The sequence below is a fragment of the Taudactylus pleione genome, unplaced genomic scaffold (assembly GCF_031769625.1).
Source record: "Taudactylus pleione unplaced genomic scaffold, aTauple2 ptg000055l, whole genome shotgun sequence".
In the NCBI taxonomy this organism is placed as follows: domain Eukaryota; kingdom Metazoa; phylum Chordata; class Amphibia; order Anura; family Myobatrachidae; genus Taudactylus; species Taudactylus pleione.
Genome location: NW_028284457.1, coordinates 1622882 through 1646338, shown reverse-complemented (window position 1 = coordinate 1646338; position 23457 = coordinate 1622882). Strand labels below are relative to the sequence as shown.

The window sequence follows — 23457 nt, the reverse complement described above, 5'->3', positions numbered from 1 at the left end:
AAATACAGAATATTCTGATACCCAAAATACCCCTGGTCTCAAGCATTTTGGATATAGGAAACTCAACCTGTAGTATGGCCTATAGGCAGCTTACTTCAGGGAATCTTAGTAAAACAGATAACTGCTCTGCAAAATGGCAAAATAATAACTACTGAGAATGTGTTACTAAAATAACTGATTGCTGAAAAAATAAAAACAATAATAAAAACATATTCTCATTGTCTTTAATCAACAATTATAGATTCAACCACAAAAAATAGCCAGGAAAAACATGCAAATGAGGAAATTGTAGCATTTAATTTAGTCATATTGCTCTCTTATCTTTAGACAAATAATACAGGATTGAATTTAACAAAACATTCAGAATAATTGTTTAAGCAGTCACATGATTTAGTAAAGTGGATGTAGTCTTAAGGAGAGACTATTAAGAGGTATCTGGTGCAAATCAGGATAAAGCTGTGGACAGACAAATGTGGTAAAATTAAAAAAACAATGAATGAAGATAATCAATGTGTTTTTATTTCTAACTTTTGCATCATGGCACTTTAGTTTTAGAGTTCAAATAATAAATACAATAATACAGAAACTTTGTACTGGGTATTTTTGTTTCTACAAACCCATGATTTCTGTGTTTAAATTTCACAATGTGTGTTAAATGCATTAGATTGACTTGACTAACTGTGTTTTATGTGAAAAGCCGCCTTCTCTATCTCAACATCTGTGATAAATTCCCCCGTCTATATTTTGTAATAGACAAGAGAGTCTACGTTGGATACAAACTTACAATTTTGATATGGTTTTGTCAATTCCACAGATGTCCAGCAGTTAGTGTTTAAATCAGCAATGGATTTAAAAAATAAAATGTGATGTCTCAGAAGCATACTTTCCTTAGAGGTGACCCAATAAATGATATAAGCTTGCAATCTGTGAGTGAAATATTGGTGTGGCATACAGTATAACATCTTTTATCTTAATATGTATTCTGCTTTGCTATGCTGTAAAGTTAAAGCAATGACCTGTGTTGCTTGGTTAAAGAATTTTAAACTCACAGAACTCAAATAACAGTTGTTATAAATATTACAGCAATATTTTAAACATAAACATTATTCAAAATGAATATACTAAACAGCAAAACAGGGATAATTCACATTCAGTCAAGATCACAATATCAATGTATGGTAAGGTGTTAGAGAGCTACTGTATTATGTACCATTTATTATATAATTCCCTAATTTGTTTAATTTAAAGAGAAAGACCACATTCAGATAGTTATAATTTTTTTTGAATACAAGAGGTAAGATCAGGAATTGGATAAAACTGTAGCCATATAGCAGATCTAGTGTCATATATATGAGTTATATTGATTTGCCCTTAATTGTTACTTAGCAGCAAATACAAACAAAGTACAGTAATTGGCGGGTAGATTTAAACTAATATAGACATAAGGCTACCTATACACCAAAAACCAGTCACACATGATATGATCCAGTCAGTTGACCGATTCACCAATGATCACTCTGTGACCAAATTCACTATACACAAGATGAGAATATTTAGCAGGTTAGTTTGCCCATTATGCCAAAGCACCAGCTGCCTGTTGGCTGACTGAAAATACCATGCTGTTGCAGTGTTTTCCTGTATGGATCTGACTTTCCAACCTGCCTGATTTTGATTACGATAAACACTTGTCTTCTTCTTTGCACACCTGAAGGCATGAGACACCTTCAGCCTGGCCCCATTGGTTTAGAGCATGAAGTCTGGTATTGTGAATGCATACTTGTATTAGGCACAATATGGGTCCTACAATTTATATACTGTAGTGCAGCTTTGGGTTGATTTTTGGAGCGTGGGTCCCCTGGATTGCTTTGGTTGGTCTGCTTCAGAGCATCACATTATAACACATTTCTCCTTTTTTGCACAGTTTAACAGTTTAACACTTTTACTGTTTGCTTATTATATTTCAATAAAAAGGAATTAATCCACACAGATCAAAATTATTAATTCATAAATAGTCACTTCCCTAATAATTTCTTTAAGGAATACTACTCCAATATCTATAGGGAGGTGCACCCAGGAATATATAATTACATATCAAAAAAAAGAAGAAAAAGTATTCTTATATTGGGGCACTCACGGACTTAAGTAGATAATTCACTAAATATCAAAAAAGTTTTACTAAATGATTAATCAGTGTTGCATTATTCACAAAAAATATCATTAAAATATAACTTTTATTATCTCTTGTCAATAAAATAAAATTATTTAGTACAGCGAAATATTATTTTTCTCTTTTTATTTTATGTTTAATTATTTTAATAAAATCATTTATTGTGTTACTGCCAATGTAATATCCGGTTATATCAATACAATACTTGTCTCAAAACATTATGTGTTCCATAGATCTGAAAACCGGGACCGGTTATATCAAAATAATAGTTATCTCATAACATCTGAGTATCCTGTATATTTGAAACCGGTAGGTGTCTGCCAAACAAGGACAAATGATATATGTCAAATAAAGGTAAGTATATACTCTATATCGTTGGCTCTAATAAGTCACTGCCTACATACAAGTACCTCAAGAGCACTTTAGGGATTAACAGAATTGATCCCCTATTTAATATTAGGGCTCAAATAATTATAAGTTAGGGCCCCACATACATGTTGTTATTAATGAATGAACAATCAGGTTGATTTAGTCATATATCATCCCTTCAGGAATTACTACACATGACATATAGGATGAAATCTAAATACCCACTGTCTGATTAATCGATTATTATTAGGGCTCACAACCAATCCGCTGTGTGATGTATTTTATTTTTCCATTTATTGTTCCAATAAGATGTATAATCCTTTGTTAGGAGTCACTGCACATCTCATATGTGGTATAGATCTTTCTAGATATAAATGAAACTGATTAAGTGTTAGTAAATAAATCGATAATTTATTAACAAAGCGCTCTTAACTTGCAAATTCATATGTGCACTTATCATCAGTATACCCTCCGTCCAACAAAATTAAATATATTGTAATTTATAATTATTGATGATATAAGGCAGGGTTGTAACAACGTCGGGTTGTAACAACATATATCCTCATCAACCGCCAATCAGCAATCTCCTTGATGATCAACGAGATTCACAGCCAATCAGCTAAACCTGTCAGAATTTCTATTAGTTAGAGTTATATACACAGAACATGGCTATTCTCTAGTGGAATCGGGAATATGTAATGATCACATTACACCTCCTACTGAACTCCCAACTTCGAGGGGAGTTACAAAATTCCTTTCATCAACAAATCATAAGAATGAAGAGGAGAATTGAAGTAGAACTATATAGATCATCTGTACATTAACACATATCGATTATTAGGAAGCCATATATAAATGAATCACCTGTGTCATGTATATTTCATATTTTAATAAACGGATATTTAATAGTCACTTAATTATTATAGTAATATAAATAATTCCCAATGTTGTACCATGTCTTTTAAAGCCTGGCAGGTTTCCTCTATGGCGACTTGTTGAGTCCTGTTTGTTTCCTGCTGAGCTTTGATAGCTTCTTGCAGAGTTTTGTTAGACTGGAGCAAGGCCTTAACTATGTCCTCCATGCTGTCCTTAGGTGTAGGTTTGTAGCAAAACCTGGCTTCTCTCAGCATCTGCCGACAACACCTCTATGGACCTCAAAGGACACAGTTTTTATTCATCTGAGGAACTGGTGTCTGTCCCTTTAAATTTTAAATGTAAAATTTTTTCTTGCTGCACCTTTCAGTGTGTAGTTGCCCGCATTCTCCACCATATGTGACATTCAGTCGGGTTAGTGGTCCCTCTCCTGGGGTAGATGGACTCCTTCCTTACACACACAGCAGCCGGGAAACAGCACACAACTCTGGATGCGAGTACAAGCTGGTCGGTGCCAGTCTCTATTGTACAATATCAGAAATTACATAAAGAAAACATAAACATAAATCCTAGCCCTGTCTGGGAACTAACTTTACAAGTGATTCCCTCACTACAAGAACCTGGCAGGACCTAATACCCTCACCAGCCACAAAACACAGGACAGTACTCACTGCTAGGATTCCAAGTGTCTCTGAGCAAACTCCCAAGCTGCTCTCCCAGGTGAGACACTCAGCCCCAAACAAACCAAGCATATCTTGGCCACTCTCAGCTGGAAGCCCTAATGAACCTGTTACCAGGATGCAAGGCCCAAAACCTGGAGTGGCCGTGGGTGGAGCCCACCCTCTCCTCACACCTACAACCCCCAGGTCCCAAACCGGCTTTTCCAAAAGCCGACATTCTAGTCTGCTCACAACACAGACTTCTCCTGTTTTTTTTTAGAACACATAGGACAGGAATCTGGGACAAATGTACCTGCCACAGACCACTTTACCAGTGATCCTATCAAACATCTTATAATTTTTATAGTTATATAAATAATTCCCAATTGTACATTTATATTGTATTCTAAATTGCAATAATTAATTTCCAAACTATAATTAATAAATTAAATAAAAAAACAATTACCAATATTACATCTTATTAGTGTATACCCCAAATCTAAACACCTTCACTAAGTGATGAACACACATATTCATCATATGTGTGATTCATTGATTATATATCTCAGTACTCTACTATCCCTTAAAATGTAGAATAAAATAATATAATATTTTTAAATATATAAATTATATATAAACCCCAACCCTAATCATTTAAATAAATCATATCAATAACCTTTATATATAGTGAATAGCACATAAAATAAATGAAATAAAATAACAAAAGACTAACAATAAAAATTAAAAATTAATACAATCAACAACCAAAATAACATTTGTTACTGAACCACTAAACCGTGAAACATTATGCCTCATATACGTGTACTATATCATATTGTGTACTGTAATAAATATGTAATTGAATAATTAAAGTGATATCTTAGTGCCCTTATAAAAAGTGTAGTACCCCCAATAAATATTACCGTAAAAATGTGTGATATAGTGAATTACACATAATGACTATTAAATAAATAAATGTGATATTAATCTAGTTATTGACATCCTTTCTACAAATATTAATACTATTACTATATTAACTAATCCCATGAGTCTCACACCAAGAACCCTATTACCCTTATTTATTGGTTCACAAATAATAAACTATTGCAAAAACACCCCATAATTAATGTGTTCATTCAATCCTCTCGTATAAAGGCCTCCTAACAAAAATTCCCTTCTTCAACAATTCCCTTGTTACATTACCTTCTCTAATCCCTAGATTGACCCTCTCTATACCAAACACCTTCAAACCTGTTGGGTTAATCTGATGTTGGTCATGAAAGTGTCTTGCCACTGTCGTTAACTGTTTGAACTTGGACAGATCAGTCTTGGAGTTTCTTATACTTCCCACATGTTCCAACACTCTCTGTTTTAGAGGTCTTGTAGTCATGAAAATGTACCTTTTATCACATGGGCATGTTAGACAATATACCACTCCTGATGTTTTACAGTTAATAAAGTCACGTATTCCATGTGTCTTGTTATATTTATCTACAAACTCTATAGTACGTGACATGTTACTACACACTTTACATCTACCACATTTAAATGATCCTGCTGCCACAGGTTTTCTTTTCTTATTGTTGTTAAGGGGGCTATGTATTAGTTAATCCTTCAGATTAGTTGACCGTCTCCAACTAATTGAGACCTTTTTTTTCCCAATGCTCTTAGCAAGGACTGGATCAAGTTGTGAGTACAGACCAGTGTATTGAAATCCAGAATGAAATATAATTTATAATTGCTAATTATTTATATTACTATAATAATTAAGTGACTATTAAAGATCCGTTTATTAAAATATGAAATATACATGATGACACAGGTTTATATATGGCTTCCTAATAATGGATATGTGTTAATGTAGAGACGATCTATATAGCTCTACTTCAATTCTCCTCTTAATACTTATGATTTGTTGATTAAAGGAATTTTGTAACTCCCCTCGAAGTTGGGAGTTCAGTAGGAGGTGTAATGTGATCATTACATATTCCCGATTCCACTAGAGAATAGCCATGTTCTGTGTATATAACTCTAACTAATAGAAATACTGACAGGTTTAGCTGATTGGCTGTGAGTCCTGTCGATCATCAAGGAGATTGCTGATTGGCGGTTGATGAGGATATATGTTGTTACAACCCGACAGATGGGTTGCTCCTATGACTAAGCACACTAGCGAAATGCGCGTAAGGAGACATGCGGTGCACACTGTGTGGCGTGCTCTGTGTTTAATGTTTTATGTATAATATGTCAATGTTAATATGAGAGGTGTCTGTCAGACATTAGGACTATATGATTGGGCATGAGTGCTTCAGTGAATCTAATGTGGATCGTGGACTGCTGTTACATAGTGGCATCTATGTGTCAGTTTGAATAGCAACATTGTAACAATATATCACTGCCTCACCAGACTGTGCCTGCAAGATAGGTCACTGCCCTAATTCTGTGCCTTATATCAATAATTAGAAATTACAATATATTTAATTTTGTTGGACGGAGGGTATACTGATGATAAGTGCACATATGAATTTGCAAGTTAAGAGTGCTTCGTTAATAAATTATCGATTTATTTACTAATAATCGATTAGATTCATTTATATCTAGAAAGATCTATACCACATATGAGATGTGCAGTGACTCCTAACAAAGGATTAGAAATCTTATTGGAACAATAAATGGAAAAATAAAATACATCACACAGGGGATTGGTTGTGAGCCCTAATAATAATCGATTAATCAAACAGTGGGTATTTAGATTTCATCCTATATGTCATGTGTAGTAATTCCTGAAGGGATGATATATGATTAAATCAACCTGTTTGTCCATTCATTAATTACAACATGTATGTGGGGCCCTAACTTATAATTATTTGAGTCCTAATATTAATTATGGGATCGATTCTGTTAATCCCTAAAGTGCTCTTGAGGTACTTGTATGTAGGCAGTGACTTATTAGAGCCTACGATATAGAGTATATACTTACCTTTATTTGACATATATCGTTTGTCCTTGTTTGGAAGACACCTACCGGTTTCAAATATACAGGATACTCAGATGTTATGAAATAACTATTATTTTGATATAACCGGTCCCGGTTTTCAGATATATGGAACACATAATGTTTTGAGACAAGTATTGTATTGATATAACTGGATATTACATTGGCAGTAACATAAGAAATGATTTTATTAAAATAATTAAACATAAAATAAAAAGAGAATAATAATATTTCGCTGTACTAAATAATTTTATTTTATTGACAGGAGATAATAAAAGTTATATTTTAATGATATTTTTTGTGAATAATGGAACACTGATTAATCATTTAGTAAAACTTTTTTGATATTTAGTGAATTATCTACTTAAGTCCGTGAGTGCCCCAATATAGGAATACTTTTTCTTCTTTCATTTGATATGCTTATTATATTTGTCATTTCACTTTTCTACTCTATACATACAGCTGGTGCTAGTATTATCTATCTTACTTTTCACATCACCTTTCTCATTAGAGCGATGCCCTGGGGTGGCTCGGCTGAGCTGGTTTGGGGGTGTCCTGTGCCCTGTATTTGAACCCCTGTATGTTATGGACCTACCCTACAGAGGTTACCAGGATATGGTGGGTAGGCCTATAACCTTGGCCATGATTATGCTAAAAACCTCTATTTATTGCAAACATTTTATTGCAAAATGTATTTATATATATAATTAGTAGTTTGGAGTTGTGCACTTGTGATTTGTCTATTTTTGTGTCTGCATTAACAGTCTCAACAGGTAGCACCTCCCATTATATATATTTAGGGTGTGCAGTCTAGGACCCCTTTTCCACTTGTTTTTGGTTGTTTATGGAGAACACACTTCAATGGGGTATATTCATAAAGAATAAATAAATGTGCACATAAAGTATTGTACAATATCGCATCATATAGATGTGATGTACACTACTGTTTAAGGAGGGATTTAGAATAGTTACCTATTCAGCGATGATCTCTGGAAGGCGACCCTACCACGAACCATCTATGCAGTGCGGAGACTAAAATATGGCCTGTACGGAAAGTCTTCGGAGATCAGACAGAAATCTCCATTTCTAAATACTTTCACTTTATTAAATATACCCCTATGTGTTTGAGGAAGTATGTTAACTCTCAAAAATTGGACTCATAAGGGCTAAAAAAAATCATACATTAAGCCCTGTACATTGATTTATACTTATAACCACTATACAAAAAATGTGATTCAATATATTTGTAAATTGTACTCACCAATCATAATCTTCTACATCAAATCAGACACTTAAAAAGAATGGTTGTTTATCTGTCTGGTCTTTCAGTGGACAGATTTCTACATCATTCAGCAATGGGTTTGGTAGAGTGGCATTAAATGTCCCCTTCAGTACGGTGTCCTTAAACATAGGGCTCAGCTGTTGAGATAAACATAGATAGTGTGATGTAGTAGTATTTGTCATACAGGGCTACCAAATATTTGTGATCTCCATGATAAAGTATCCAGTTTGTCCTGCCTATATTGGAGAAACCACCAAAAAACCTAAAGACACCATGAACAATATATAAATTTTACTTCCCAAGAAGCATGAAGGTATATTTTGCAGAGTTGAGAGATGCACCAGGCGCTCACTGTGGATGGGGGTGGGGGTGGAGGGGTGGTTTTGTTACAAACAGGACCTGACGGAGATTTCCCTCATTCTCTTATTTAAATTGTGGAAAGACAAAAAGGATATACATGCATGAATATATGTCAAATATAGGCATGCACTTGTAGATCACTAGTTTATGTTAAACGCAGTGATGTTACAATAAATGTAGTATAACTTAACAATAAACATGGTGTATATTCATACAAAATGAGAGAACAAGCACAAATGGTGTTGTGATTCAGGTACCTTTAATGAGTCACAGTTCTCTTGGAAGAGGATTACACTATTCAATGGTGAGTGAATTGATGGGGAGGGGTATGGGATTGTTATATGACGGGGGCACCTGGTAAATGTTCCCTGGTATATGTGGTCATAAAACAGTAGCTGCTTGGATGTGTGGGGTGGGAAGTGGATGACCAGTGGGGGGGGGGCATTCCTTACCTCGGGAATGGAGTCAAAACATGAGTCTTATAATGCAGTCAATAGTCAAAAGTCCTGTTGAGGCCTTAGCTTTTCTGTGTCTTGGATAATTTTTTCTTTTTGACATCTGTGGGTCTGGGCCGTATTCCGGTGAAAGTGAACTGCGCGAACTGCGCTCTGGTCCCTGCAGCGCCTGCCTGGAGTTGTGTGGCTTCTGGTACCATGGTATCGTGAGGTCCTGCAGACTGGGGGAGCCAGGGTCCTGAGCTGACTGCCCACTCTACTCACCTGGTTGGTGAGTAAACTTGTTGATGGTGTCTTGTCCTCCTTCGCGTGTCAGCCATTCAGCCTTTCTCATGGAGTAATGGCGGGCACCATCTTTGAAGTGGGTAATATATTGCTGCAGACTGTGACATGATTTGTACATCACTGGGGGTGTTGCATGGTTTCAGTAGTGTACAGGATGCTGGTGGGAGGGGGGATGTGCAGTTGGCAAGTCATAGTGTGTGCAAGGGTGTGGGAGTTACCATCTTCTCCCACCTGTATATGTATTATCATCCTTCCAATGGAATCATTAATAATATGTAAACATGAACATCTGATGGATCCATACATATGCACACAGGTGGATCAGTGTGAAATAAACATAGATACTGGAGCTATAAATGTATACTGTATGTAATGATATTAATCCTTCTGCATTTGTCCCTGTATGTGTATGTATAAAATGAAATGCAAGGTGTATCTAATCATATGATATGGGTAGAACGTTGTGGACAGTGTAATGCAGATCCTGGTCTGCGCATTATTCTGACCATTTTCAGAGCAGCTACTGTCTTATGACCACATATATGGAGGAACATTTACAGAGTTCCCCCATCATATAACATTCCCATCCCTCTCCCAGTCAAATCAATCACCATTGAATACTGTAATCCTCTTCCCAGAGCATTGTGACTCATTAAAGGGACCTGGATTACAACTCCATTTGTGTTTGTTTTCTCAATTTGTATGAATATACACCATGTCTATTGTTAAGTTATACTACACTTATTTTAACATCACTGAGTTTAGCAGAAACTACTGATCTTCAGGCGCAGACCAGTACATGATATATATATATATATATATATATATATATATCCTTTTCATTAAGGTATATGTAATATATTCTGAGATGAAAATCATGGTGGGATTTGAGAGAGCTTGCTGCTAAATTTGTGGCAAAAAGTGGCAATCATGTATAAGGCAATTCCATTCTTTTAACAGATTACCACTTTAATGGAAAATTCACCAATATCACAAGTTTATATGACAAATGCTGGCATAGCCACTGGAACTTAGTATGGGTGGTGGGGCATGGTCACATGGGAGCACAGCCTCACCCAATTGTGGCCACCATTATTATAGTATGTGCTGAAGGGGTTTGATCAAAGCAAATGGGGGATGTGGTTAGGCCTCCCCTGTACTGCCCACCTCTCCTTGTAGATAATAACCTAATATTTGGACTTTTTTCAAATTCTCGAAACTGATGTACAGATCTGCCCAGCTATTTTGTTGCTCATGGCATGGCGTGCAGGCCTCTGAGTCACGCCATGGACTTGTGGCATGGCGTGCAGGCCTCTGAGTCATGCCATGGACTTGTGGCATACCGTGGTATTCTTCAACGAAGGATATGCTACGGCATGTAATACAGTGCTTAACCGCTGGGTGGCGAGAGCTCCACTGTTGTAATTGCATGTAATACAGTGCTTAACCGCTGGGTGGTGAATGCTCCACTGTTGTAATTTGTACTGAATGCCTTGTACTGAATGCCATACTGTTAAACTTACAGTAAATTGGATGGATATCACATTCACAGCATTTGCATGTTCGCACATCCAATATTTTTAATGTCACATAATGTACATACAGAACAGTACTGTACCATACAGTAAGATCTTATAACAGGATGCAAATCACTGCACATACAGTATTGTACATACGGTGCAGTAACTGAACAGTAGAGAAGTTGCCCGAGTTGTTATCATGGTATAACCGATACTGTAGAATAATGAGATGCACGCACAGCTTTCACTGAGATGGGATGAATTACAGTATGACAATTTTTTGATTAAAAACAGCAGCGGGAGGAGTGCACACGGATGAGGCCGCTCTGTGCGGTTCACTGTAGCTGTCGTGTGGGCTAGTGGTTAGGTGATCACTTTGGAAGAATTATGGTCCCAGGTTCGATCCCTGGAAAATAATATACCGTATACTGTATATTTTTTTTATTGGCACTGTCTGCTCTGGACACTATAGTGAAACTACTTTAGTAGTGTTGTACGGTAATACTGTAGTGTTGTTGTTTAAAAGGCTGCTTAAAAGTAAGACATTAGAAACTGATTGTGTGTTTAAATAGTGCAAAACTTTCGTCAATGTCTGTGCTGTGGTGGCTGTCTGCTTCGAGGGGTTGCAATGGGATTTCATGCGCATGCCCAGTGGAGGGGTTATAATGGGATCTGTGGCGCCAAGCCATATGCCATGTAGTGCTATGCCATGGTGTATGGAAGATCATCACTGAGCATGCGCAGTTGGCTGTATTACTGCAGTCGGTATGCTGTTGAATTTTTATCTCTGGCGGGCGCATGCCCAGTAGGAGGGTTGTGATGGGATTTCTGGTGCATGCCCAGTGGGCCGAGAGTCATAAACAGTGCATCAGGTCCCTTCCCCCAAAGCAATCAAGAGCCTCTCATTACCATAATAAAGGATGCTTTGTTAATCCATTTAGTGTAAGCAGTCAGCTCTACCCTAGTGTCCTCAAAAATGCTACGAATAGTGACCATTGCCAAGGACATTATCCCCCATATGCTAGGACAACTACTGTGCTGCTATGAATGTGTCTGTACTGTATATTAAAAACTGAATGTGCCGTTGAATTTTGCACCACACAATAGTGATTTCATACGTGCAGAAACTGGTAGTGAATGGACTGTATAGAATGAGAGAGATGGCTCTGTATTACAAACTGTGCTGTGCCTAAAGCGCAAAACGCAAACATGCGACAATGTAGATGCGTTCTCAGCCCTACACACTATAGCGATGTCTCTTGGACTGTATCAGAGTGGTTTCTGTCTGTGAAAGAGCTCTCTGTGTTCAACGCTGACTGTGCATTTGAAGCGCAAAATAGCGTTGCATCGCAAACTTGTGACAATGGTGATGCTGTTCCAACCTTGAACACTATAGTAATTTCATATGTCCAGTAAGTACGGTAGTAGTGGGATCTGTATGAGAGAGAGCTCTCTGTATTACACGGTTGGTGCTATGGTGGCTGTCAGCCATCTGCGATGGATTAGAAATGGGATCTGTAGCGCCAAGCCATATGCCATGTAGTGCTATGCCATGGCGTATGGAAGATCATCACTGAGCATGCGTAGTTTGCTATATTACTGCAGTCGGTATGCTGTTTAATTTTCATCTCTGGCGGGCGCATGCCCAGTAGGAGGGTGGCGATGGGATTTCTGGCGCATGCCCAGTGGGCCGAGAGTCATACACAGTGCATCAGGTCCCTTCCCCCAAAGCAAGCAAGAGCCTCTCATTACCATAATAAAGGATGCTTTGTTAATCCATTTAGTAAAAAATATGGTAGTTGATCTATCAGCTTAATATACTACAGGTGCTTGTAAAGGGCGGGGTTTACACTGAACACAGAAAAAAGAAAATTGCCCTCCAGCACACTGCAGATAAATCAAAAATACTTGAATCCTACATGCTAATAGAAATTCAGAGGTATTGGTTTACATACATTTGCAAATATATGAATAAGCGCTGGGCTGTCGTCAAGGCTCCTCTATACCAGTGTCCCTAAAATGAAGGGGTTCACGTCCGAGAAGCAAGGCACCCAAAAACACCCACTTTTCTATGTGTTTGTGTATTATTTATATCATTTTAATTCTTTTACATCTCATTAACACTTTTTGATTTATCTTTACACACCTATCCTTTAACACTTCACTATCACCTTTTTTCCCTTTTTGTGTGATTCCCTGGGGGTGGTCTTTGGCTGGAATTTTTTTGGGTGCCTTGCTTCTCGGACGTGAACCCCTTAATTTTAGGGATGCTGGTATAGAGGAGCCTTGATGACGGCCCAGCGCTTATTCATATATTTGCAAATGTATGTAAACCAATACCTCTGAATTTCTATTATCATGTAGGATTCAAGTATTTTTGATTTATCTGCAGTGTGCTAGAGGGCAATTTTCTTTTTTCTTTGTTCAGTGTAAACCCCGCCCTTTACAAGCACCTGTAGTATATTAAGCTGATTGAGCAACTACCATATTTTTTGCTTGCAGTTTGGAGGCATGAAAGGAGTCAGCATTAGATGGAAGTGCTGATCCTTATAGTGCCATGTGGAGGTTTTTTGGGGTACCTCCAAGGTAAGTTAGCTCTCAGCTCATACATGTACTGTTATCATGCAGTACATCAATTTGTTATTATATGACCCAGAGTGGGTGCTACTATTATGTAGCAATAATTATTTTGGGGTGAGCGTTTGGGAGAGGGGCCCCCGGGATTGTTCTGGCTGGACCTTGCTCATGGCATCACCACTTAATTCACATAGAATATTTTTTCACTTTTCTATGCGTTTGTGTATTATATATGTCATTTTAATTATTTTACATCTCATTAACACTTATTGATTTATCTTTACACACCTATCCTTTAACACTTCACTATCACCTTTTTTCCCCTTTTCGTGTGATGCCCTGGGGGTGGTCCTTTGCTGGAATTTTTTTGGGTGCCTTGCTTCTCGGACGTGAACCCCTTAATTTTAGGGCCGCTGGTATAGAGGAGCCTTGACGACGGCCCAGCGCTTTTTCATATATTTGCAAATGTATGTAAACCAATACCTCTGAATTTCTATTATCATGTAGGATTCAAGTATTTTTGATTTATCTGCAGTGTGCTGGAGGGCAATTTTCTTTTTTCTGTGTTTAATCCATTTAGTGTAAGCAGTCAGCTCTGCCCCATCTGCTAGGACAACTAGTGTGCTGCTATGAATGTGTCTGTACTGTATATTAAAAACTGACCGTGCCATTGAATTTTGCCCCACACAATAGTGAGAGAGCACTCTTTGTTCAAAGCTGACTGTGCGTTTGAAGTGCAAAATAGCATTACACTACAAACTTGTGACAATGTAGTGATAGTGATTTCATGACTTTAGAAACTTTTCAATCCCGTGATGCCCACACTACTTTGCCACTACGGTTATGACTACAATACAGTGCACCACAGATGCCTGCCATAACAAGTGAATTAGTGCCTGCCTCGTGCGTCGTGCGTTGTACGCCGAACGTTATGCGTCGTGCGTCACTGGCTATTGAAAATGGCTGCAATAAGGGCGAGGAGGTACCTGTCTGGCGACCTCTTTGTTCTAGTGAAGTGGCGGGACCAAGCATTTGCCACGAATCTAGACAAAGAGCTCGCCTACAGAAATGCAATCGAAGAAATATTCAGGCATTTCGGCCTGCACCAAAACGTGAGGTCCCTTCAGCGCAGGTGGTCGGACCTGCTGAGGAGAGACAGGCCTCGCCTAGAGCGAATAAGGAGGCATCTAAGGCGCAGTAAGTACAGTATTGCTGTATAATCACATGAATTACAGTATACTGTACAATAACAAATACAGTACAATGCACAACTCTGACATACGGTACGGTACTATACTCTACAGTACTGTACACTGCACTGTAGGGTGTTGGATACTACAGTATCTGATGATGACTGATAGTTGTTACCACACACTGACATGACTGGCAGACATTTGATTGACAGGGTGATTAAATCTACAGTACTGTATTGTACACGGACTAAAGGGTGACACACTATTGGTCGACATGGCTTGTTTGTATAATAAACCTACAGTAACAAAATGCAAGTTGATTGATCCACCATTCTAATGCCTGGCGACCAAATCTATGTTAACCTACAGTACTGTACACACTATTTATCTGTGCTGGGCCTGCCCCCTTTAAGTCTGACATTATTATTGTACGTCACGGACAGATTCAGGGGTCTCTAATCAGCTCCCAACTGTCATCTCACAGGCTGTGTTTGAAAAATGAAATTTGGGAGCTGATTGGCTGGTATCTTATCACTTCTCACTCTGTGCCCCATTTACAAACGAAGGGAAATACCAGCGGGAATTTTCGTTTAGTATCACTGTGTGTGATACAAACTAAAATTCCACTGGTATTTAGTAATACTGTACTTACCCCTCCGGCGATGTCCCGCAAAGTCCTCAGTGAGGTCCTCCGCTGGGTTGCTGGCAGCTTAACGCTGCCAGCGATGGGCTCCAGTGTCATGCGCATGTGCATGACTGGGAGACCCGGCAGTGCCTCGAATGCTTCGTTGAAGCTGGAAAGGCACTGCCGGGTTTCCATTGCTGGCAATTGGGCCCACATCGCTATCACCATCTTTTGTGCCATCTTGTACAGCTCATGGGGTGGCGACAGTGCAACCCACAAAGCCTCTGTGTGACGTTGCACCACTTGGTCATACAGTACTTTACTGTACTGTATATTTTTTTATACAGTACAGTTCCATTCTGTTTTATGTTGGGCCCAATGCCAGCTTCACAGACTACAGTAGTTTTTGTACTACAGTATACTGTATTGGTTTGTATTTTAATCAATAGCTAATTCCCTAAGGCCATCTACAGTACTGTACCGTAATCCCTCTCCAATTTGGAATAGAGGTCTGAACTCTTGTTTTCAAATTCTCCTTAATGACGACATGTATTTTTCCCCACAGGGCGAGAAGCCCCCCCTGTGCCGACAGCACCATCACCACCACCGCCGCCATCACCACCACCGCCGCCACCACCACCACCGCCAGCAGTCGGGCCCAGGGGGCTGAATTGTAGAAGTAAGTACAGTACACACTACAGTACATGTGCTCTCTCTCTCTCTCATTTGTGTGTTTGTTTTTGGTGTTATGGAGTATCTGGTCAAGATTTGTACAGTTTATTTGTTTCAAAATGGTTTTGAGGGAAACTGACAGTACAGTGTTCTTTTTCCACAGTCCTACCTCCACCACCACCACCACCTTCTGCAGCCTCCTCCTCAAATGACAGTGGTAATGATTAAAACAGTTACAGTATGGACACAATAGTGTCATGCTACTGCCTTTTTTATTTTTTGTATAATATTTTTTTTCTTTTACTGTACACACAGACTCGTCATTGATGAGGAGGCTATAAGCCCCTTGCCGCGTAAGTACAGTACACCACATTTTTTTCTACAGTACTGTATCTCTCTCTCTCTTTCTCTCTCTCTCTCTTTCTCTCTCTCTCTCTATCTTTCTCTCTTTCTCTCTCCCTCTGTTTTTCTCTCTCTCTCTTTCTGTCTCTCTCTCCCTGTATCCCTCTGCTTCTCTCTCTCTATCTCTCTCTTTCATTTTTCTCACTCTCTTTTTCTTTCTCTCTTTTCCTGTTTTTTTCTCTTTTTCTCTCTCTCTCTCCCTGTCTCCCTCTGTTTCCCCCTCTCTCTCTCTCTTTCTCTCTCCCTCTTTCCCTCTGTTTTTCTCTTTCTCTCTTTTCTCTCTCTCTCCCTGTCTCCCTCTGTTTCTCTCTCTCTTTCTCTTTTTCTCTCTCTCTCTCTTTTTCTCTCTCTCTGTTTCTTTCTCTGTCTCTTTCTCTCTTTTTTTTCTCTCTCTCTTTTTCTTTCTCTCCCTTTCTCTCTTTCTCTATCCCCCTCTCCCCCTCTATCTTTCTCTCTCCCTCCCTCTCCCCTCTCTTTCTCTCTCTCTCTCCATCTCTCTCTTTCTTTCTCTCTCTCCCTCCCTCTCTCCCTCCCTCTCTCTCTCTGTCTCTGTCTCTCTCCCTCTCTCTCTCCCTTTCTCCCTCTCTCTTTATCTCACTCTCTCGTGTGTTTTCAGGGAAAATTACATGTTGTTTTTTTCTCCCAGTCTGCGTAAGTACAGTACTGTACACTACAGTACATTGTTCTCTTTCTCTTTTTTTTTCTCTCTCTCATGTGTTTTCATTAATTTTTTGACTTGTCAACATTTGTTTTTCTTTGACACACAGAAGACTGCTTTGTAGTGGAGGAAGGCAGCAGCCCTGCCCCGATCTGTAAGTACAGTAGTGTACATTACATTGTTCTACCACTGTATACTTACTGTCTCTCTCTCCACGCATCTCCAACCTCTTCTCAATACAAGCTAATTCTTTCTGCCCTTGTGTTTTTCTTATTTTCCAGTACTGTACAGTATATTTCGGTGACCTGTCTTTAGGTGCATACACGCTAGACGATTTGGATGAACGCTAACAATATTGTTCAATGATACAGTACAGTACATTATACAGTGTTGTTCATATCCTCTAGTGTGTACTGTATGCAGTAAATCACCAAGGATGCGTGTGCGCGCTCCCCCAAGGCATCAACGATATCCGCAGTGGGCTGTACATGCAGGTCAATCTATGGATATTGTTAACCCTCCCAACCCCTTGTCTTTCTTTGCTGCTGGCATCAGTAAATGTGCATAGAGTACACTTGACAACGCCGGCACTGTGACGAACAATATCGCCTCATATACTGTATACAGTACCTGGTCTAATGCCCATGTCCCACACTCTACATTAAGTGGATACTGTCAGTAAAGTGTAATAATACAGTAGTAATAGTACTGTCAGGCTGAATTATTTACATTTTTCAATATTGTTTTCATGCAAAATGACAATTTTTTTTTACCCACAGTGCAAGGCACAGAAGGGCACCAGCCAACCATAGAGGCATGGAAAAGGAGGCAATCCATTTTGTGTAAGTACTGTACCGTACACTACTGTACATTGTCTTCTACTGTATCGCACTCCTTTTATTACTTTCACAGTGTCTCTGTCTCCCTCCCATACTACAAAGACCCATCTCACTTGCTCCGGGGCTCGCGTGCGCACTGCCGGACAATCGACCCGGTTGCGCGCGGATCTGAATCAGGCCCTACTGTAATTCTTTCTCTACTGTACTTGTGTAACAGGAACATTCTGTTTTTTCCCCCCACAGTTCTGCAACAAGGAAAGCCCTGGCGCCAGCCCCCCACTGACCCAAATTTAGGTTTTTGCCCGCGTAAGCACTGTACCTTACACTACTACAGTATACAGTACTGTACATTGTCCTCTACTGTATCACTCTCGTTTTTTGTGTGTTTGTATTGGTGTTATTGAGGTATTGTTCTTTCTACCGTATAATCGTTTTTTTCTTAAACACACAGTAAAAAAATTCAAGCAGGAACAACTGGAGGCACAGCTCCCTGGCCTCCCCATGCCAGGTAAGTACAGTAGTGTATCTTTTTCTCTCTCTCCCTTTGTCTCTCTTTTTCTCTCTTTTTCTCGCTCTCTCTTTCTCTCTCCCTCTCTCTCTCTCTCTTTCTCTCTCTCTTTCTCTCTCCCTCTCTCTCTTTTTCTCTTTTTTTTCACTTTCTCTTTCTTTCTCTCTCTTTCTCTCTCTCCCTCTATCTTTTTTTCTCTCCCTCTCCCCCTCTGTCTCTCTCCCTCCCTCTCCCCCTCTCTCTCTCCCTCTCTGTAAGTACAGGACTGTATCTTTTTCTCTATCTCCCTTTGTCTCTCTTTCTCTCTCTTCTCTCTCTCTTTCTCTTTCCCTCTCTGTCTTTCTCTCCCTTCCTCTGCCCCGCTCCCTCTCCCTCCCTCTCCCCCTCCCTCCCTCTCCCCCTCTCTCTCTCCCTCCCCCTCCCCCTCTCTCTCTCCCTCCCCCTCTATCTCTCTATCTCTTTTTCTCCCTCTTTCTGTGTTTGTTTTTGTTGTTATGGAGGCTCTGTTCAAGATTTATACAGTTTATTTGTTTCCAAATGGTTTTGACGGAAACTTTTCTTTTTCCACAGTCCTACCACCACCACCACCACCACCACCACAACCATCATCACCTGGCCCCAGTGGCTTCTCCATGATGCATAAGTACAGTACACCACATTGTTTTCTACAGCACTGTATGGTATCTCTTTCCTTTTTTTCCCTTGTCAGTCTCTCTCTCTTTCTCTTTCTCTCTCCCACTCTGCCTTTCTCTCCCTCCCTCTCCCCCTCTCTCTCTCTTTCTTTCTCTCCCCCTCCCTCTCCCCCTCCTTCTCCATCTCCCTCTCCCCCTCCCTCTCTCTCTCTCTCTCTCTCTCTCTCTCTTTTTCTCCCTCTTTCTCTGTTTGTTTTTGTTGTTATGGAGGCTCTGTGCAAGATTTATACAGTTTATTTGTTTCCAAATGGTTTTGATGGAAACTGTTCTTTTTCCACAGTCCTACCACCACCACCATCATCATCATCACCTGGCCCCAGTGGCTTCTCCATGAAGTACAGTACACCACATTGTTTTCTACAGCACTGTATCTCTCTCCTTTTTTTCCCTTGTCAGTCTCTCTCTCTTTCTCTTTCTCTCTCCCTCTCTGTCTTTCTCTCCCTCCCTCTTCCCCTCTCTCTCTCTTTCTTTCTCTCCCTCCCCCTCCCCCTCCCTCTCTCTCTCTTTTTCTCCCTCTTTCTGTGTTTGTTTTTGTTGTTATGGAGGCTTTGTTCAAGATTTATAGTTTATTTGTTTCCAAATGGTTTTGATGGAAACTGTTCTTTTTCCACAGTCCTACCACCACCATCACCACCATCACCACCATCATCACCTGGCCCCAGTGACCTCTCCATGCCGCGTAAGTACAGTACACCACATTGTTTTCTACAGCACTGTATCTCTCTCCTTTTTGTCCCTTGTCAGTCTCTCTCTTGACACCTCTCTTTCTTTTTCTCTCCCTCCCTCTTTTTCTCTCTCCCTCCCTCTTTTTCTCTCTCTCCCTTTTTCTCCCACCCTCCCTCTTTTTCTCCCTCCCTCTTCTGTACTTTTGTAACAGTAACATAATTTTTTTTAACAGCATCACCAACTGAAGAGCCCCAGCCCTTTGAAACGTTTAAAAGGCAGCTTGCCACCCTGAGTAATTACCGTGCACTACTGAACTGTACATTGTGTTCTACTGTATTGCTCTCCTTTTTACAGTGCCTCTCTTCCTCCTGTACTCCAAAGACCCATCTCCAACTTTTCTTTACACACTAATTCTTTCTGTACTTGTGTAACAGGAATATTGTTGTTTTTTTTCCCCACAGTGCGGGAACATGGAAGGCCCCAGCCATGGCCCCCACCGTCCAGTTGCTGGAACACGGGCCAAGCAGGCCTCACAGGCCGTGTAAGTACTGTACCCTACACAACTGTACATTGTCTTCAACTGTACTGTCTCTCTCTCCTTTTTTTTCATTTTCAGTGTCTCTTTCTCTCTCTCTTCTGTACTACAAAGATGCATCTCCAACCTCTTCTCCTTACACACTTTGTGTTTTTATTTTTTTTAGAAAGGACATCACTCTAAAGATGCCCATCCACTTAAAGATATGACAACCACTGCATGATTACGACATTGAAATTGTGCAGTCATTTGTCATTATGTTATGAGCCTACTCTGAACAAGCAGTTGTTCAGTGCAGGGTCATCAATCATCTGCAAACATGCTTTGCACATACTGTATAGTAATAGTCATTAAATTGTGGGAGGTTACTGTACTGTATCTACTCCGCACCTAAGTATCCCTCTGTCTGCCAGCCTGAAGCTTCAGTCAGTATAATGACCTTTGGTGTAGCAATGTTTAGACTGTACACTACTTTTCCTGCATTGTTTTAGTGTACAGTACTGTAGCCATTGTATTGTTTTGTTCGTTTATGTACTGTACAGTACTTTGTTAGGAGCTACAGTAGCCAAACCATGTACAGTAGCACCATACCATATAATGGTAAATAGAGCACTGTTAATGTGAATATATTTTTTTCCAATACAGTCTTCCATCAGGGACCCCAAGGGAGGCAGGGACCATGCCTGACTTGAGGTACAGTAGAGTACAGTATTTACAGTAGTGTCAAGATTGTACAATATTGTATATGAGTGTTGTAATACTGTACCCTTTTTTTCTCCCTACAGAACAAATAGTATTTTATTTAGGGCTGTATCGCCCGATGGCCCACCACTTGGTAGATTTATTTTTAATTTTTTTGTTTACTTTACTTTTGTTTATTTTTGACTTTTATTAAAATTTTATTTCTATACAGTACATCGTGTTCTGTCTTTTCTTGGTTCTGTGCATAAAGTACAGTATACTGTATTTAAATTTGATACTGTAGCAACAATACGGTAAGAAAATACAGCACAGTAAGTCACCCATATTTACTTTTATTAATTGCACACCACTCTTAAAGGGGTGATTTAATAAAGCTTGGAGAGAGATAAAATTGGAGAAACTGTAAATACAGTAGCACCAACCAATTAGCTACTACAGTAACTGTCATTTTTCAAACACAGCCTGTAAAGTGACAGTTAGGATCTGATTGGTTGGTGTATTTATCTACAATTTTATCTCTGTCTGAGCTTTAACTAAATAAATACACAACAACAGTAAAAATAGGAAAAAAGAGGCCACAGGCAAATTTATGAACACATTTTTTTAATGTACATTATACAGTACTGCAGGGTTTCCCAACCACGGTCCTCAAGGCACACTAACAGTCTATGTTTTAAGAATAGCCATACTTGAGCCTAGGTGACTTAATTAGTATCTCACTTACTTTGATTGAATCATCTGTGCTTAAGCATGGATATCACTAATAACAGAACTGTTTGTGTGCCTTGAGGACCACGGTTGGGAATCAGTGCAATACTGTACATACATTACTCAGGGCCGCAAATAGGGGGGGTGGCTAGATGTGCACCGGGTGCCAGAATGCAGGGGGTGAAAAAAATTACTCACGGGGGCTTGGGGGCTGGAGAGTCAGAAAATGGCCATCCAAAAATGGCCACCGCCAAGGAGGAGACAGATGCTAGAGGTCCTTACTGGACCTTTAGTGTCTGTTAGGCCAGCAGAAGTTTCTGGAGAAGATGCTGAAAGCTGCATCTGCTCCCGTGAAACTCCCTGGCAATGAGCATGAAATCCCCCTGGCAATGAGTAGGTAATTTTAAAGTAATTAGAAGGCTTGCTGTGGGGCATACAATGGTGTCGGGCAAATATGTACAGTAAGTGGCACTTTGGTAATAGGCATTAGAATGTGTGGCATAATGTGTAATGGGCATTATTGTGTGTGGAATAATGTAAGTCACTATACCAGGGATGTTTGACTAGTGCACTGCCTTATGGAGGAGCCACCATCTTGTTTTGCTCAGTGGCCATCTTAGTTTCAGTCGCAAAATTTCTGTTTAATATCCCGCTGCCTCGGTATGCCCCATCCCCGTAGTTGCTTATTTGCACATATTATACCTACAGTACTGTATCATTGCATTTTTGCACCACTTTGCACATTTAACTTTTACACTAATGGTTCTAATGGTACTGTACACACTAAGTTTTGATTTATGTTATAAAAATAGCACATTTGGCACTCTACTTTACAGTACTGTATATCAGTTCAGATATTCACACATTTTGGACCAAATGTAATAGGGTGAGAGTTTAGAAAAGTGAGAGTTTCTGACACTTTTTAAACTTTGCTAATGTAATAAAGTCCAAAAACAAAGTAACAGAGCGTACTTGCATTTTTTTTAGACTTAAAAAACTCTCACAATTTAAAATCTCAGTCAGATGTTTTCCCATTTTGAAGTTAAAACTCAACCAATGTGATAGTTTACTGCTAAACTCTCACATTTTCTAAACTCTCACCCTATTACATTTGGCCCTTTATTACTGATAAATCACCATTGTCATTTTATTACTGATGAGCTGACACCTACCGTACAGTACAGTACTGTACAGTATATAATTAGGGAGTGTTTTTTAGACACCTGTATTATTTATCATATTTATTATCTTGTGCCTCTATACAATCTCACAATATTGGTTAGTGCTTTAACAGTTGGCGCTGTAATCTCCTATATTTACCTGTATATACTGTATAACACACACACAGTGTTAGGAGACAGTGAAAAGAGATACTGTAAGGTACTTTACCAACCAATCAGCTCCCAAATGTAATTATTCAAATGCAACGTTAAAAAATTACAGTTGGGAACTGATTGGTTGGTGTAGTACTGTACGGTACCTTACAGTACTGTATCTCTTTTCACTGTCTACTAACACTGCTTAGTACTGTGTACAGTACTGTACCGTATGTACTGTATTTGATTGAATCTACGGTATATTTACTGTTGAAAAAAAACACTGAAAACAACTTTTAAACTAAAACTGAAAGTAAAGTACAGTACTGTCTTTATCCGGCATTTGAAGCACAGGTTTTTTTGATGCTCCCGCTTTGTACCCTTTTTGGCACAGACAAA

The 23457-nt window shown here is 39.3% G+C and overlaps 1 protein-coding gene across 1 annotated transcript in view; it reads right to left on the bottom strand.

Moving 5' to 3' along the window:
• Window positions 1-269: 269 nt before the first annotated feature.
• The window catches only part of STPG2 (sperm tail PG-rich repeat containing 2), a 975224-nt gene continuing 952036 nt past the window's right edge, over window positions 270-23457 (bottom strand). The window contains exons 13-14 of the mRNA XM_088464461.1: window positions 8325-8482; window positions 270-456 (exon numbers count right to left, since the gene is read on the bottom strand). Of these exons, the coding sequence (XP_088320587.1) occupies window positions 8348-8482 (135 nt within the window). The 3' untranslated portion in view covers window positions 270-456; window positions 8325-8347. The remainder of the gene's footprint in view (window positions 457-8324; window positions 8483-23457) is intronic.